This window comes from Stigmatopora argus, chromosome 10, assembly GCF_051989625.1.
Source record: "Stigmatopora argus isolate UIUO_Sarg chromosome 10, RoL_Sarg_1.0, whole genome shotgun sequence".
NCBI classification, from domain to species: domain Eukaryota; kingdom Metazoa; phylum Chordata; class Actinopteri; order Syngnathiformes; family Syngnathidae; genus Stigmatopora; species Stigmatopora argus.
In genome coordinates this window covers 7636868-7652629 of record NC_135396.1, presented here as the reverse complement: position 1 = coordinate 7652629, position 15762 = coordinate 7636868, and the positions used below count along the sequence as shown (strand labels likewise).

General features: G+C 37.7%; 1 protein-coding gene across 1 annotated transcript in view; it reads right to left on the bottom strand.

Annotated features, from left to right (window-relative positions):
- Window positions 1-76: 76 nt before the first annotated feature.
- Window positions 77-15762, bottom strand: part of ppm1lb (protein phosphatase, Mg2+/Mn2+ dependent, 1Lb) — a 29193-nt gene continuing 13507 nt past the window's right edge. Inside the window, exons 2-4 of the mRNA XM_077611036.1 lie at window positions 9699-9909; window positions 3547-3708; window positions 77-2340 (exon numbers count right to left, since the gene is read on the bottom strand). Coding sequence (XP_077467162.1) covers window positions 2000-2340; window positions 3547-3708; window positions 9699-9909 — 714 coding nt within the window. The 3' untranslated portion in view covers window positions 77-1999. The remainder of the gene's footprint in view (window positions 2341-3546; window positions 3709-9698; window positions 9910-15762) is intronic.

The following is a 15762-nucleotide window of genomic DNA, read 5'->3' as shown; positions in this document are numbered from 1 at the left end:
CGGTGAATGATTTAAATAGGGATTCTGTGAATATTGCTATGAATTCAGAATTCAGAACTAATACCAAAAAAACAGACACAAAGCAATTATTTGTTTTAATATTCCCCTTTTCTAAATAATGCTTTAAAATATCCTTCTTTTAAGTTCTTACATTATATAATGAACACGTACAAATGCCAAAATAACATTCTGTAATGTTCATGATGAATGACAAAGGTTTACATGGAAAAAAAAAACTAAAGACAAATTTTAACAGATAGACATCACTGTTATAATACAATCGCATTGCTTTCATTGTTGCCGTGGAGACAGCGAGTGATGCCAATATTAGCACAGTATGTACATTCATCTTACATTTGTATGTCTCTTAGAGACATTTGTTTAAATGATTCAACATCGGCAGTGGCGAGACACTCATGCGGGATGCACGTTTTGAAACAAACCCAAAATTTGGATATTACAAACCATTCAAAATAAGGCAACAATATTACTTGTGTTCAAGCGTTTGTTTCATTTTGAATTTTGATAAACAATTCATGTTAGTGTACAAGGATTCCCATCGTCTTTTTACATTACCGTTGTTGTTACGTCATATAGCAACTGTTAAGTGTTATTAGAGATGTATTGCTTCAAAAAGGTTCACTTTGTTACGGTTAAACAAATACTCTACGTCACCCTTTGTTATTCTGTCCAAGCTGCAAACATTCTAATACATCTGGCATGACTAGAAAACAAATTATTTAAAGAAATACTTTTTTTTCAACTGTTTGTGAATGAAAACATTTTACAAAAATGACACAATATGGCAGTCCTATGCTGTACAAGCACATTCATCCTTCTATTGCTGTACAAGTCTTGACTATAGAGCAATACTGGAAAATAAGTATGTATAACGCGTGACCAAAGACTCAGTGACGACGCAAAAGACGAATACTTTGCGAATAATGCCATTTAAAACACTAAGCTTGCATTGTACTGTTGCTGCAGACATAAATCCGCATGGCGGTTGTTTTCAACACTATTCATTGTTTTTTATTCTTTATATTTTGAGTAGTCAATGTAGGACAACCACTCCTTCGCCCATTTTTAATGCAACTTAGTAGCATAAGGATATAGTATTTAATAAATACTATTTATGGGTGTGTTGATATGAATTCAAGATAAAAAGAAGCTAATTATTTTAAGAAAAAAAGTTATTTTGTACAATATTTTGCATTAATATAGTATTTTTCATTGTTTTGTTTGGGTTTACCTTCACAAACGGGATGTCTTCTGCGGTAGAGAGTGACCTGTGAAAATCAGCACGCCTGATTGAAAATACAAATGTAAATAATAATAATAATAAAATAAATAAGATGAAATACAGTAGAAGCCAGGATAATTGTTATAGTGCATCTGCTAATTACATTTTGGCTTGAACTCAGATATTTGTTTATTTTAATTTCTATTGTGGTCAAAGACTTGTTAAACAAAGAGTCTGTGACCAACGCGGTGTTTGTCATTTATTACATATTTACACTAAGGATAATCTTCTAGAGTGTTTTTGTGTGTATTTTTTATGTTAAATTGAAATGCTCTATGCGTTGGTATTGCACTAATCAAATGTATTTTTTAAGTGCTTCAGTAAATTGAAGTAGGTCCGATTTAAAACAAAGCATGTGAGTTTGAAGTGGAAGAATAAAAACATATCTATATATAGTTCCTCTCTGTCGTGCAATTTTACTAAGATTCACTGCAGTAATACTGGCTCAATATAACTTATAATGAATATAACCAATAATAGTGTGCTCCATTTTGCCAACAATTAAATCTGCACGGAATTCTCAGTAATCAATTAATCAATTATTATGTATCAGTCAAGTGCAAACAGCAAGATTTTTTTTACAAAGCTTCAAAATAAAAAGGTGGCTTTGTGTGATGCATTAATTCAAACATTTTCATTATAAAGGATTCTGCCAAAATTCACGTACAGCACTACTTTGACAAATAAAATGGGATCTTACTGGTCTCCCGTCTTGCCTTTGAACTTGACCACCATGACGGTTATGTTGTCGGGGCAGCCTCGGTAGTACGACTGGAGGACGATGCTCTTGGCGCCGAAATGCGGCTCGTCCAGGCGTTCGCGGACGAAACGCACGGCCTCCTCGTTGCTGAAGGTGTCCCAGAGGCCGTCCGACGCCAGGATCATGAACTCGGGCTGCAGCTTGCTCAGGTCGAAAGAGAGGACGTCGGGATCGGGGATGACCACGTTGAGGTTCTTGAGGGTGTAGTCGCCCAGGGAGCGGGACATGGCCAGGATGCCCTGCACGCGCCACGAGCCATTGAAACTGATGAAGCCGCCTGGCAATAAAGAGACAGACGTTTAGAAGTCCTGGTTTGTTCTTCTTTTTTTTCTCCCATTATGATCCATTCTTGAACATTCCCTTGGAAGTTTGCCACTTCCTGTTCTAGTTGTGGCTGCAATAGAGCCGCTTTGGGGCAGTCAGCTATTTCTTGAATTACATTCCGACTTCCTAACATGGTCAGCATGTTCTGCAGTTTCCTGATTTCCAAGTGAGTATTTTAGGAATGCTGACATCTTGACATCAGGCAAAAAAATGTTCAATTAACATCTGAGGGAGGAAAAGGTTAATTTTGCATTCATTTTTTTCCCTGAAGTTGGAAACATGAAATCAGTGTCTATGGTCATAGTAGAACTTCGTTGTTGTTTACATATTAATATAATGTTTAAAAAATATGTATATTTATATCAATAGAAGTCACATTTTTGTTATTACGAAATTAGATTTTAGGTTTTTTATTATCATCTTTTTTTATATGTGTAATGTGAATTAGTGATGGACGACTCCGGTGAGGACTTGATTCATTTGCTATGTTTAAAAATACACACAGTATGTATTGAACTTAATATTAAATATTTATTGTTGCTTTAGATGATTTAAGTGCACTTGCTGAAATGTAATTCCACCCCCAAGCTAACATGACAAAAGAATATAAATCATTCTACATAAATGTTTAATACATATAATTTCATTCATTTTTTTACTATCTCCAATCAAAGATTACTTAGTTTTGATCAAATTCAACCAATTGTTACTGCTTATGAAAAATGTTTCATGCCCTGTATGATATAAAAATGGAACTTCTCTGGTACTGTACCTTTAGAATCAGATTGAAGCTAAATATTTGGGTATTTCCAAAAACTTCCCCTCCAGTACCTACATGAGCCGTTAGATGGAGATGATGAACTATCATGCAAAGTGGCCCACAGCCTTACACTTCTGGCCCCCTGCCATCATCCCTCCAGCCCTCCAGAGTGTATGCAGCAAGAGTGGGAGGAAGAATTATGGCTCTAAAATGCACCTGAACCGTTGTATGCACTCTGCTGGCTATATTTAATCACCAATAAACTGAATTTAGCCACACTATAAAAACGAAAGCGGGAGTGGAAGTGGCTTTAATGCTCATGACTCTTTCCTTGCTTTTTTTCTCAAAGGGACCCGTTCATTAGTATGCAACCCGCAGTTCGTCTGTTTTGACTCTTACCCGCTTTCTTGATCCTCTTGCGCTCTTTTAACTGGTACGGCTTGTGGTCGTGCGATAGAGGAATGGCGTTGCCGTCTTTATCGCACAGGACTCCGCGCGAGTCGCCGACGTTGGCTACCGTCAGCTCCTTATCGGACAGCAGGGCCACCAGACATGTGGTGCCTGTTGAAGGAGAAGAAGAAGATGGAGGGTGGATGATGTGAAAATAATCCACTGGCTGAATTGAGTCTACGCATAAGACATTTCAGTTCAATGAAGCAAAAGGGCGCTTGGACGAGTGCTAATTTCTGTCCAAGATATTAGAGTGGGAAACAAATTCGGATGCCCATCTTCTGGATGTTTTTTTTATTACTATTAGGGGCTCAGACATTATTTACGATAATCTATTTTGCATCATTTTCGTAAATTAAAACTGTTCCCGACTCTGTTAAATTGCTGTAATAAATTTAGTCACAATATCCCTAGAATGAAGAAAAATAGGAGACTTCTCACTCTCATTTTTCTAAGGGAAACAGCATGTCTAATGCAAATGGCCTTGCACCTCTTCACAGTGTTGTAGTGCCAAATTAAACATGGCTCAGCGTAACCATGATGACAGGGAACGAAGCTATGCGCCTTGCTCAGGATGATGTTTCTCAACCTTTTTTGAACCAAGACATATTCAAACAATTTGATGGCACATCACCAAACGCAAATGTGAACAAAAATGTACTACATAGTTTTGTCTGCTTTAGAGGGGCCCATACTATACCATCTTCTATTCAATATATTACATATATAGATTTAGTATTAAAAACTATCCAATTTCATTCATCTAAAGTAGTAAAAATTAAAAAACAAAAACAAATTAACAATCTAAGGTTGATTTTTTTTGGTCATAGTCTTTAACTCATTGACAGTCATTGAAAATGAATGAAATTGGGAAAACAGGCTGTTAAAGCCAAAGTTTGAATGTCGTTGACAACACTATAGACCAAATTCATTTTGACTGGGATAGATGGCAGCAATCATTTGCTGCCAGTCTCAGTTAAAATGGATTATAGGTCTAATACTACCAGTGGCAGCCGATGAGGTAAATGATTGTCCTACAAAAGAATTAAATGGAAAACCACGGATGACAACGTCCAAGAAATCCAACCGATTTTCTTCTTCCCAAGGCTAATTCTGGCCAACCATATAACACACTCCTGAATCCTGCTGTAAACTACAAAGAGATCCGGAGGAAGCGTGGCCTCACTATTTGGCTGGTCAGTCTGTCTGAAACATGTGGAGTCTAAATCTTTTTGTCTGCTTTCCAGGGTTGTGCAAAGAATTGCTTCTTGGCCATCTAACAAATCATTGTCCAAAGTTGAAGGGAAAAGAGCTTGACTAAGCATCCACAAAAGACCAGGACTAAAATTGGATATAGTCGTAAGTGAGATGTGAGGATGTGCAGTAAAAGAATAAAAGCCGCCAACTCAAATGCTCTATTCAGTCATTGTTAGCCAGAGGCAAATTGTGGGAGTTTGAGGTGTTCTAGAGAAGACCTATTGTCCTTGAAACTTTTGTCCAAGTTACAGATGCTGTGGAATGATGACGGACATCCAATGTTGCTTCGGGGTTCGATGGAATGACATGAAATCCCATTTCAAAGGAGAGATGAATTATGAGCTGGAGAAGGGCAATTACTTCTCAGAAGGAAAACCACAGTTATAGTTTTTCTTCTCTGCAGCAACACATGAAGGAAAAAGCCTTCAAATGTGGAAATAAAGTAATTCAGCAAGGAACAGTGCAGTGACTACTGATGATGCTTCATTGCCAACTCTTTTTTTTTAACAGTGGTGGATAAATAGGCTTCTAATTGCATGCATAATCTGACACCCAGCTTCGCCTCCACTTTGCCACGCTGTCCGGCTAATTATCCTTATCGGCATCCCATAGCGAAAGAGATAATGGAAAGAAGCGGCTCGCTATCACAACCTAGGCCAATTAGGCAAGCCCATGTTGAGAGACCCCTTCCCCAATCTCCAATAAAGTAGCACATACTTTGTGCATGCTAATTATTGGTTTATCTTGGCTATGAATAAGCATCAGTGTTGAAACAAGATTAAGATCGCCACACATTAACACTGTGTGTGTTTAGCTATACACACTAGGCTTAGAATGCGTGATTGCATCTTTCTCTGAAGCATTGTTTGGAGGCATTTGGGCAATGATTACTTGAAAGCGAAACAAATCATTTTTTGTCAGTCTGAAAGAAGCTATCAAAAACTTGTTTGCTTTGCTACCCCACTGTTATTCGTGGACGGATCAGAATTAAATTTGGAAGGTATATTCCAGGCATATGTATGCATTGATCCTCATGGGGGATTTTTTTATTGTTTTGTCTCGGGTTTAATTAATTAAATTACTTATCTGCAGAATTAAAATGGCTATTCTTCTGTTATTTTTGGACGGATCATAATTTGAGTTCATTTTTATAATATATCTACCTAATGTCAACCCGATCCATCCAGAAATATTCATCCATTTATTTTCCGTACCGCTTACCCTCACAAAGGTTGCGGGGGGTGTTGGAGCCTACTATCCGGTAATAAGCCAGTAGTTAATTTTAGCCTGCAATTTTAGATAGTGCCTCCTCTCCCAAAACAAGAACACAGTGAGTGCCCTTTTGATCTTGTAATTATAATTATCATAGATGGGTTGAATGGCTTTTGTATACCCAGCTAAACCAGTTTTTCCATCACAATTATAATTGACTGCAAATATGGGGAAAAAGAGAAAAAAAAACCTGCATAATTAAATGTATAGTTGTTATGAATCAGAAACTCCAAAAAGACAGGGGACTACCAACTATGTACCTACCTGGACATGTTTCAGTTAATTCATGTGAATACATTTTTAAAAGACCAAGATTCTACCTTCCCATTATACTCTGTGTGTAAGTTGTTCATGTGGAAAGACAGAAACAAGTTGATGTAAAGACGAATAGCACGCAACCACCTGCTCACTATAACATTGCTTTCACCTTTAACTTTTCATTGCAGACATCATGCACCAATTGTGCTATGTTTCCAAACCTGTGTCATGTGATAGAGTTCATGTTGGTGCATCAAGGTCAGGAGTACACAACTACCACACTACATCAAGGTGACCGCTTTCGCATTAAAGTCACATCAGTCGTATCTCTGCTTCTTGTGTTTGCTGATAAACAACAAGGGGACTGAGCCTGGAGATGAATCAGATATTTCAGGGAATGCAAGTTCGACTGCGAACATTCCTCTCTCACTTGCACCCCTGCTGACTTAATTCACGGTTCTCTGATTGCAATAAAGAAGAGAGAGCTTTGAATTACACACAAGTGGAAGAATGACAAACAATGACTTGATCAGTAGTTGCCCTCCTACCTTCCAAAATGCGAGACTGTATTAAATGAAAGCCTAAACTAGCAACCACTTTTGCAAAGTTCACTCTGAGCTGGTGTTTCTACTTGTCTGGACAAAATAGCTCTGGACTAAAGCTTTTTTGTGCTGGTAAAAGGTGGCAAAGCATCAAAACACAAAAAGACAGAGGGATCAGGAAGTGGCTTTTCTTGCTAGAGCAGCATAGATGAGTAAACAGATACTGGGTAGAGTACAGAAGAAGCAAACGACCTGCATACAAGAGGATAAAGAGGTCACCGGTGGGTAAGTGGCTAAAAAAAGTATTGTTGCTACCGTATTGGAGCTGCTTTTTTCCGCAGCTGGAGGGTTTAATGGGCTTCTTTAACAACCAACGTGTCATGAGCTTTCTTTATCCCTCGAGCACAGCTGGATTCAATGAGCTGGAGGATAAACTGCTGACATGGGAGTCACATGTTGAAAATCAAGTTAGTGTTCACTGTAGACATTGTTCAAACGTGTAATCCGATTTGAAATCTTACCCTTTCGCCCTGATTTAAGTCAATTATTTCATTTAGCGTCGTCATTTTTTTCTGGCTTGTCTAGGTCAGAGGGAAGATGAATGCTTGTTAGTTGTTTTCCTACTTTTGTCTTTTACTTCATATCTACTAATTACAGGATGTTAACATTATCACTGTGGTGGAAGATTACTGTAAATAAATGGCTGATGCGGAATCATTCATGTGCATAACATTGCATTTCATATTGTCTATTGCAATTTTTTTGTTTTAGTTGGTCAGAAAAAACGTTTTAATTTATACTTTTGCCGCGGTGTATGCAGTGGAAGAAAAAAATGGATAAAGTGTGATGAGAAATTCATCCATATGACTAAAAACCAGTGGCGGTCCGTGCCTGCAGAACTGATTGTGAAGGCCTTGAGGCAGATTTCTGACCCTGGCAACAAATAATGGCTGAAATGTAATTGGTTAAATGCTTCAATATGAAAACACACATCTGGAAGCAGTGCAACCAGGGGGAAAAGCAATGAAAGGAAGCTAACAGACCATTTGGAATTATTTAATAAGTATTGATGGACAAAATATAATATTAGATTCAGATATTTCTTAGGCCAGCAGAGAAGGCCTTGAAGGCCCTAACGGCACGCCACTGCTAAAAACTGACTGTTCAATGGTGGTAAGTTGGATTTCATTCAATCATGCTCTCTGAAACAAGGCTTGTTTTAGAGGTATAAGATTTCATTAAAGTGTAATTCAAACCTCTCTGCTCTGAGACGAAACATTTCACTGCATCAATGAATACAAGAAAGGATTTTACAACAATACAGACGATGGCACGGAAGAACAGGGGCCAATAAAAGCTGCAATCGATACAGCAAAGCACAAGGGCTATGGAAGCATTATACTGCGGAATGCGGCACTGTGTTCTGGTGGATGAGAAAGAAATTCAAGCGAACATCATAAAAATTAAGTTTATGGTCCATTCAAGAAGGCTGCAATTCTTTATCATATTACTGACTATTGAATCGTGTCAATGATATTGATTCTAACCTGGAATATAAAACAGATGCTCCCGGGCAAATGTAGTATGTGTAAATTGGTTTCATTATCATAAAAAAATAATTATAAGTTTGGCTTCAGAATGAAAGCCATAATTAAGAAGTAGAATAAATTAGCTAGGTTGATTTTAAATGCTTCATGGTTTAACAGGAGTATTTTTGGAGGCCTTTGGATGGACTCAATAGTTTTTAGTTACTACTTTTGGGAAAAACTAAAAAGTGCCAAGTTTTAATGGACAATCTGAGCAGTCATCGACTTTGGATTAACTGAAAATTCTTTAGTTTTGCGAGAAAGTCAAAGTTTTTAGGGACATTCGGACTGACCAAAATGAAGCTTTTTCAAACATTTTCTATTAGGTGATAAATTTTGGACCATCTGAAAGACAGACATTTTCCAATCAGCTGAAGAGTACATAAATACTTTTCGGAACAGTTAAATTCTTTAGATTATTTTTGTATTTCTATTGTCCTCATATTCTCTTTCTACCCATAATAGCACAAGGTGGTATTTCATCACAGTGTGTCCTCAGCCAATAAACAATTTCCTCTGACTTCACGTCAGTCTCCCTGCTGCATCGCTTTAAAGCAGCTGAAACGTCCACATGTCCCCTGCTCTGACCCTCTCTTACCTCTCTACATCCATCACACGCCCCCACTGCTGCCTTGTGCTCCTCCAGAGATAATTACTACAAGCCTTGCAAAGATTGTCTTGTATTTAAACAGCTGAATAAGCAAGGCCCGGGGGGGCTGCTGACGGTCACTGTTCAACAATAGATGACTGAAAAAGGATGCGTGTGAAATACAGTAGAGGAGGCTTGAAGATACAACCAAAAACTATAACAGCAGTGGTAAGATCATTGTTGATGTGTTATGTAGCCACACAATGTGTATACTGGGACACACCCTGGAAGGAACAAAATTTGTAGTACACTGGATACTGTATTTTTTGGACTATATGTCGCACCAGCCAATGAATACACAATGAAAAAAAGTGTGAAAATACAACACTACAAAAAGTATGTTCAAATGCATGAGTTTTATGATTAATAGAAATAACTTCCAGTTATGAGCGTGACCATAAATCTACACAACTCAAATGAAAATATGTTTTTAAGTGTGTCTGAATTTGGAGTTAATGAATGTAGATTATGTGAGTACCTTCATTTACTGAGGAGTTTTCAAAGTGTAATAGTAGTGGATCAAGCATAAAAACACACCTGCTTCATCGTACGTGGCGGATAGCTTGTCCAACATTTCTCGATCTATCGTCAGGATCTGCTGCGCCAGGATTGACGGGTAGGACAAGCTGTCCTTTTTCTCATCTTTCTCTTTATCCTTTTCCCTATCCCGCTCTCGGTCACGTTCATAGTTCAGCAGCTGCTGGCGGAGCGCCTCCGGCAGGTGAGCCTTTGCGTAGTCAGCGGCAGCCTGATAACAAATAGCCAAGAGAAAGAAAATGAGCTCCATGAAAATATTTTTAAAGTCTCTTACCAGATGATATTTAGGCCCTGGCAGTGCATAAAAATATGATGTAAATGCAGCATTTTTAAGGGTGTCATTGCTCATAATGGGGTAGCACTGTGGCAGTCACCAGCATTTAGGATTTCCATGTCTTGTTAAATTATGAGACAGATGTTTTCTGCATATAATACAACTATACAGCGGAACCTCCAAAATGATAATCTATTCTAGTCTAATGGTATCAATAAACTAAGAATTTCTACTTTAAGATAGCAGACAGAGCTTCCTCAGTGAATCCCTTAGTGAGAACTCGGTGTACTTTGGACACAATTTTGGTCCTGTTTCGAGGAAAATAATGCTGTCTTTCTCTTCCACTGACTCAGCTCGGAATCAGAAAAACAAGCATGCCCGGCCAAGGTCATAAGGTTCAAGTGGTTCCAAGCGAGATATCAGATAATACACCACAGACATGAATAAAAAATAAGATTGTATTTCATTTGCTCTTTAAATATGAGAAGACTCTGCACAAATGCACATACCAACGTCTCAATTTCTATGATTTGAGGTTAGATTATAGAGATTAAATGAAGACCACGTTTCAGATGGTCAAATCGTTGAGCCGTTTCTTGACCCCTTCATTTCTCCTGAACCATCCTTCCCTCTATTTCTCATTACACAGTAGAACATTGCTTTCAATGATTTGGATAATTCTGTTTTTCCTTTATCAGAAACACACTCAACTCCACTTTTGAATCGCATTTCAAATTATATTTGTGGCAATTTGCCGTCTGGGTTCCCACCCCTCCGCCTTTCCTTTTTGCACTCCCATCGAAAAAACATTAAAGTTTGCGTCACGCTTTTGAGTATCTCCATTGAACTCTCAGTGTCCCTTCCTGTTTGTTTCCCAGCTATCTTCCTCCTCTGAAAAACATTTCAGTATTTTCCTCCCTTATCGTCTCTACAAGTGGATTCATCCTGCCGATTTCACACAAGAAATAATTGTAATAAAGTGAGGTCAGAAGTCACAAATAGAACAGGAATTCCACCATTGAGGTGTGTCACACAAAGACAATTACCGAGCCGTTTAAATGATGGGCGCTGTCAACTTGAATTAAACACTGCTCACAAAGACTCTCAGTCCTAGCATTAACCACTCTTCACTGTACAATAAATCACATAGCCTTTGCCCAAGCAGATATACAAAGTGAGTTTGGGTCTGAGTCCAGTGGCAAGATCCTCCGTTTAATTAAAATTGAAGTGGGAAAAAAGGAGGGTGAAATGAGGATAGCATAATAAAAAGAGGAGAACTCAATATTTGGACACATGGCTCAGATTAAGGGTTGGTGCCGAGATGCTTTTGCATTTGGCAACAGTCTGAATGAATGAATGCAAATAGGCAATGAGTAAAAGAGGCAATAACAGGCAGTGCAGTGAGAAAAAGAAAACAATTATGGGAGTAAATACTGAAGCTGTAATGCTCAGTGGCATTTCGGAATTGTGGCAGTGGGTCATAACTCTCACATGACTACACGGTACAAAAATTAAGCTTCCTTCAAAAGACCTGGTATCAAGACCATTTCAAGAAAGCCTATTAGTTGCATGTGGGTACGTGTACAATATGAAGAGAACTGTAAACTGGCAAGAACATTTTATTTATGTATATATTTATTTAAACACTGGAAGTTAAAATATTTCTTCCCCATGTGCTGCCACATCATTCTGATTGACTCCCCTTGCATTAAACCAGAACGGAAATTTTTGTCTGGCCTTGCAAACATCCACACTTGTGCACACACACAAATCTCATTCTGGCATCCCTAAAACTATTTTGCTTACCCAAACATTACATTTCAGAGAACCCATAACAAACATAACACAAATGGGCATTAGAGAGGAGGGGGCTACAGGGATATGCAGCAACAGTTGTGCTACTGTACTCTTCAAATAGGGTGCCAACTGAATACATAAGCAAAAGATAAACATAGAAGAAGAATATTCACACAGTGCAACTTTTAACAAGGTCTACATATTTTTGACTTCATCATATTGCACATGCAAATGAATAGTGTTGCTTGTACCCAATTCACTTCAGTGCCGTAATAAAGGCAACCAGGATATTGCAACAACTAGGCAAGAGGTGTAAATTCCGGCTTTTCATTACATTTCACTCTGACTACTCGGATTGATATAGTTTTCCATTTCTTGGCTAATCATATTACATTAGATTAGATTATCATTTATGTATAACTGTGACGTAGGAAAGTCATAAGGGTAGGGATGACTGCAAGGACAACTTCTATGCCGGCATGTAATGCTGTTGTTTAGTTAGTTAAATATTCCTACATGCTTGGGGCAAGGACCCCAGCACCTGTCACTTTGTGCAAAGTGTGTGTTGTGAATGCTTAAACACATGAATGCCACTGTTTTTTTTTTAATATTCAACTGATTGACAAATGTGCAGATCTATATATTAAGTATTTCAAGAACTTTCAAGAAAGGAGTAAAACCACAACACTAAAAGGTTGAGAATCTTGATGAAGCAAAATTCCAAGAAATGGAAGTGGCAAAAAAGCAATTACCACTCCCAATGTCCATACTATTTGATTTCGATTGAACTCCAAAGGCAATGGTCTTAAAGCATGGACAAATGTAGAGTCTTCGCTTGCAAACTTTTCAAAGACAAGAGAAAAAGTCAAGTCATAAACAGTATTTCAGCCATTATTGGGCAGTGAATATGACAGTATCAAGGTGATGGAGTACATTTCTCACACGTGGCTAGTTCTGTCTGAACTAAAAGACAGACCTATAAAAGTAGATCTGAGCTGTAAAGGTGAGTAGAATCCCATTAAAAGTTGCAGGTCTCAAGGCTTGGACGGCCATCTGTTGGCCGAACAACACTAGCTGAGTTTAAAAGAATGGGAGGTGTGTGACCAGGATGATAAGAGCAAGTTGCGTTCTATGTTCACTTGAACAGATGCTGGTAGAGCACAAATAACAAGTTACTGGCTCGTTCAGCAGTGAACTGCAATCAAAGGTAAAATGGTCATTTCTCATACATTGAAAGGTAGTATTAGAGAGGAGCACCCAGCCATTGTACAGCCATAAGTCTCCTCCTTCCAATAGACACAAGTTAGAAGTAAGACCTCAATTATGTGTCCTTCCTGTGACAGCGGGCCCATTACAGGAGGTGAAAACTCAGATTAAACCATAACGGTCTATGGGGGAAGGCCATGTGGGTAATGCATAGCTAACAATAGCCTCACCTTCAAGAAAAAAAATACATCAGTGTATCCAGTGCAGAATTGGATTGAGTTATGTCTAGTTTCTCGAGAATGGCCGGTTGACTTGAATAGCCCTGCAACCATATGGCTCTCATCTAAATTTTAAAATTACCCTTCTTAATTCGACAAAAAATAATATTGCGTTATCAAATATAAGTGAATATTCATTGCGAACCTGCCCAGTTCAAATTGTCTGGAAGTCTATTGCAGCCAATACATGGTGCCAACCCAGAACAGAGTTTAATCAGTCTCTAGCGTCTCACAGACTCAACTCAATTATTGCACATTGGCAATTTTCCTAAACGAACAGATGACTATTTTTTTACAGCCCACTCCTGCACACTCCATAGATATAAATACGACATCCTTGTGCTAAGGGCAGCTAAAAGTTGGCATTAAAATGTGGTAATATTATTGCTTTATAGCCAACCACCATCTCACAAAATACGTGAAAAGGGACTCATAATAAAAATTACACAACAAATTAACTTAATGTTGTTTCACTTTGGCTTTTGAGCAATACTTATTCCAAAATTAACCGTACCATTCAATGGATTTCTAAACTATCCATCCGTTGTATGATGTGTATGTTGAGAACGAAGGAACCTCAGTTAAGGATAAAAAGAAGTAAGGGAGACTGAAATGCAATTTGTGAAGCAATGAGCTGTTGTCAGTGTTGCTGGTATTACCATTATGTTGTTTTGTTTTGACCCTGTTTACACAAAAAAAATCTGAGATTTATGTTAGCGGACATTCTTTTATGAACAGATGTTTTTTTTCTTTGAAAGCTCTGAGTTACGTCTCATCTTGGTATACCAAGATTTATTTTTTCCTGGACTTGTCAGCCTCTCATTTTATTGCAACAGCCATGCAATTGAATGAAGTTGACATTTTAGGGATAGCGGCAAATGTTTGCAGCCAATATTTAAATAAATATACTTCATATAAAAAGTGAATGTTCCAAGTGACGCTTTATAGGGCCAATGACTATTTTTGTTAATTTAAATATTAAGATTTGGTACAAACAAGTGATGTCCACATATGTGGATGCCAAGTCTCATTTATAAATATATAATACATAAAATATAAATAGACTCATGTTATGGCTTCCAAATTACTTTTTACAAATACTTTTATCAGGCACACATATTTTGCATCTAAAGACATATTTGGATTCCTGCAATCTGGGTATGACAGAAAATTGCTTGAATATTCATTTACTCATCAGAGTGCAAACTAAAATTGCGCCTCCATGCTTCATAATTAGATCCCTAGTATCATTATCACGCAGAATATGTATGCATTCCGACTGTTTAAATTCCACGTGCACCTCCAGTACGCTCAAGTGTTGCGTCCTGACACAGCTCATTAGACTCTAATAACCTGTATGTATTTTAAACATACGGTGGAGAGGCAATGCATTTCCGTCTCTTTCCAGATAGGATTCGAAGACCCTTATCAATCATTTCACGGTCGGATCATCCGAATTAAGGATTTCCTGCTAGATTAATGGCACTATTTGCCTGAAATACCATTTTAATACCCACTTAGAAAGCTTTCACACAAAACACTCAGTCTTGACTTCTTCCAAACGGCCCCAAGCTGTGTTAAAACGTCAAACTTCAGTCAACTGATTTATGCAACTGACTTACTGTCACCCGCAAAACGGAAATGAGCCCTCTGTTATCAGATTGTGTCATTGAACAGAAAGGCTTCAGCCAAACCTCATTTGGCCAATAGCAAATGGCTTGCAAAATGCTTTCATGCAAGAATTAAGCGATGGATACTACTACTTAAATGAACATACCTAGTATATAAAATAATATATCGCAGCTGTGTATGAAGACAATAAAGGCTTGATGTGTGATGTGATTTAAGCATTGTGTAATTAGTTAAAAGGAACAGACAACACAAATCACTTTCATGTGACATGACGGTTGCTCTAAGTCACATGTGTCAAAGTGGAGGCCCGGGGGCCAAATCTGGCCCGCCGCATCATTTTGTGTGGCCCGGGAAAGTAAATCATGAGTGCCGACTTTCTGTTTTAGGATCAAATTAAAATGAATAGTATAGATGTATATTAAATGTCCTGATTTTCCCCCTTTTAAATCAATAACTGTAATTTTTAGTCATTTTTTCTGTGTTTTTAGTTCAAAAATGATTTTGTAAAATCTAAAAATATATTTAAAAAAGCTAAAATAAACATTGTTTTAGATCTATTAAAAACTGAATATTAAGGGCTTTTAATCCAGTTCTTTTAATCCATTTATTAAAAAAATATATCTAAATATTATATCTAAAATGGTCCCGCCCACGTGAAATCAAGTTGACATTAAAGCGGCCTGCGAACCAACCCGAGTCTGACACCCCTGCTCTAAGTGTTTAAGTATGCAAATATGTTACATCTCTGATGACAAATAAAAACTCATTTTAAATGAAAGAAATTAAAGATTGTCTAAAATAGTCTGGTATTGATCAAAAGTCTGCCTGCATTAAGGTCAACCACTTGTTGGAAATATTATATTTTTATATATACATT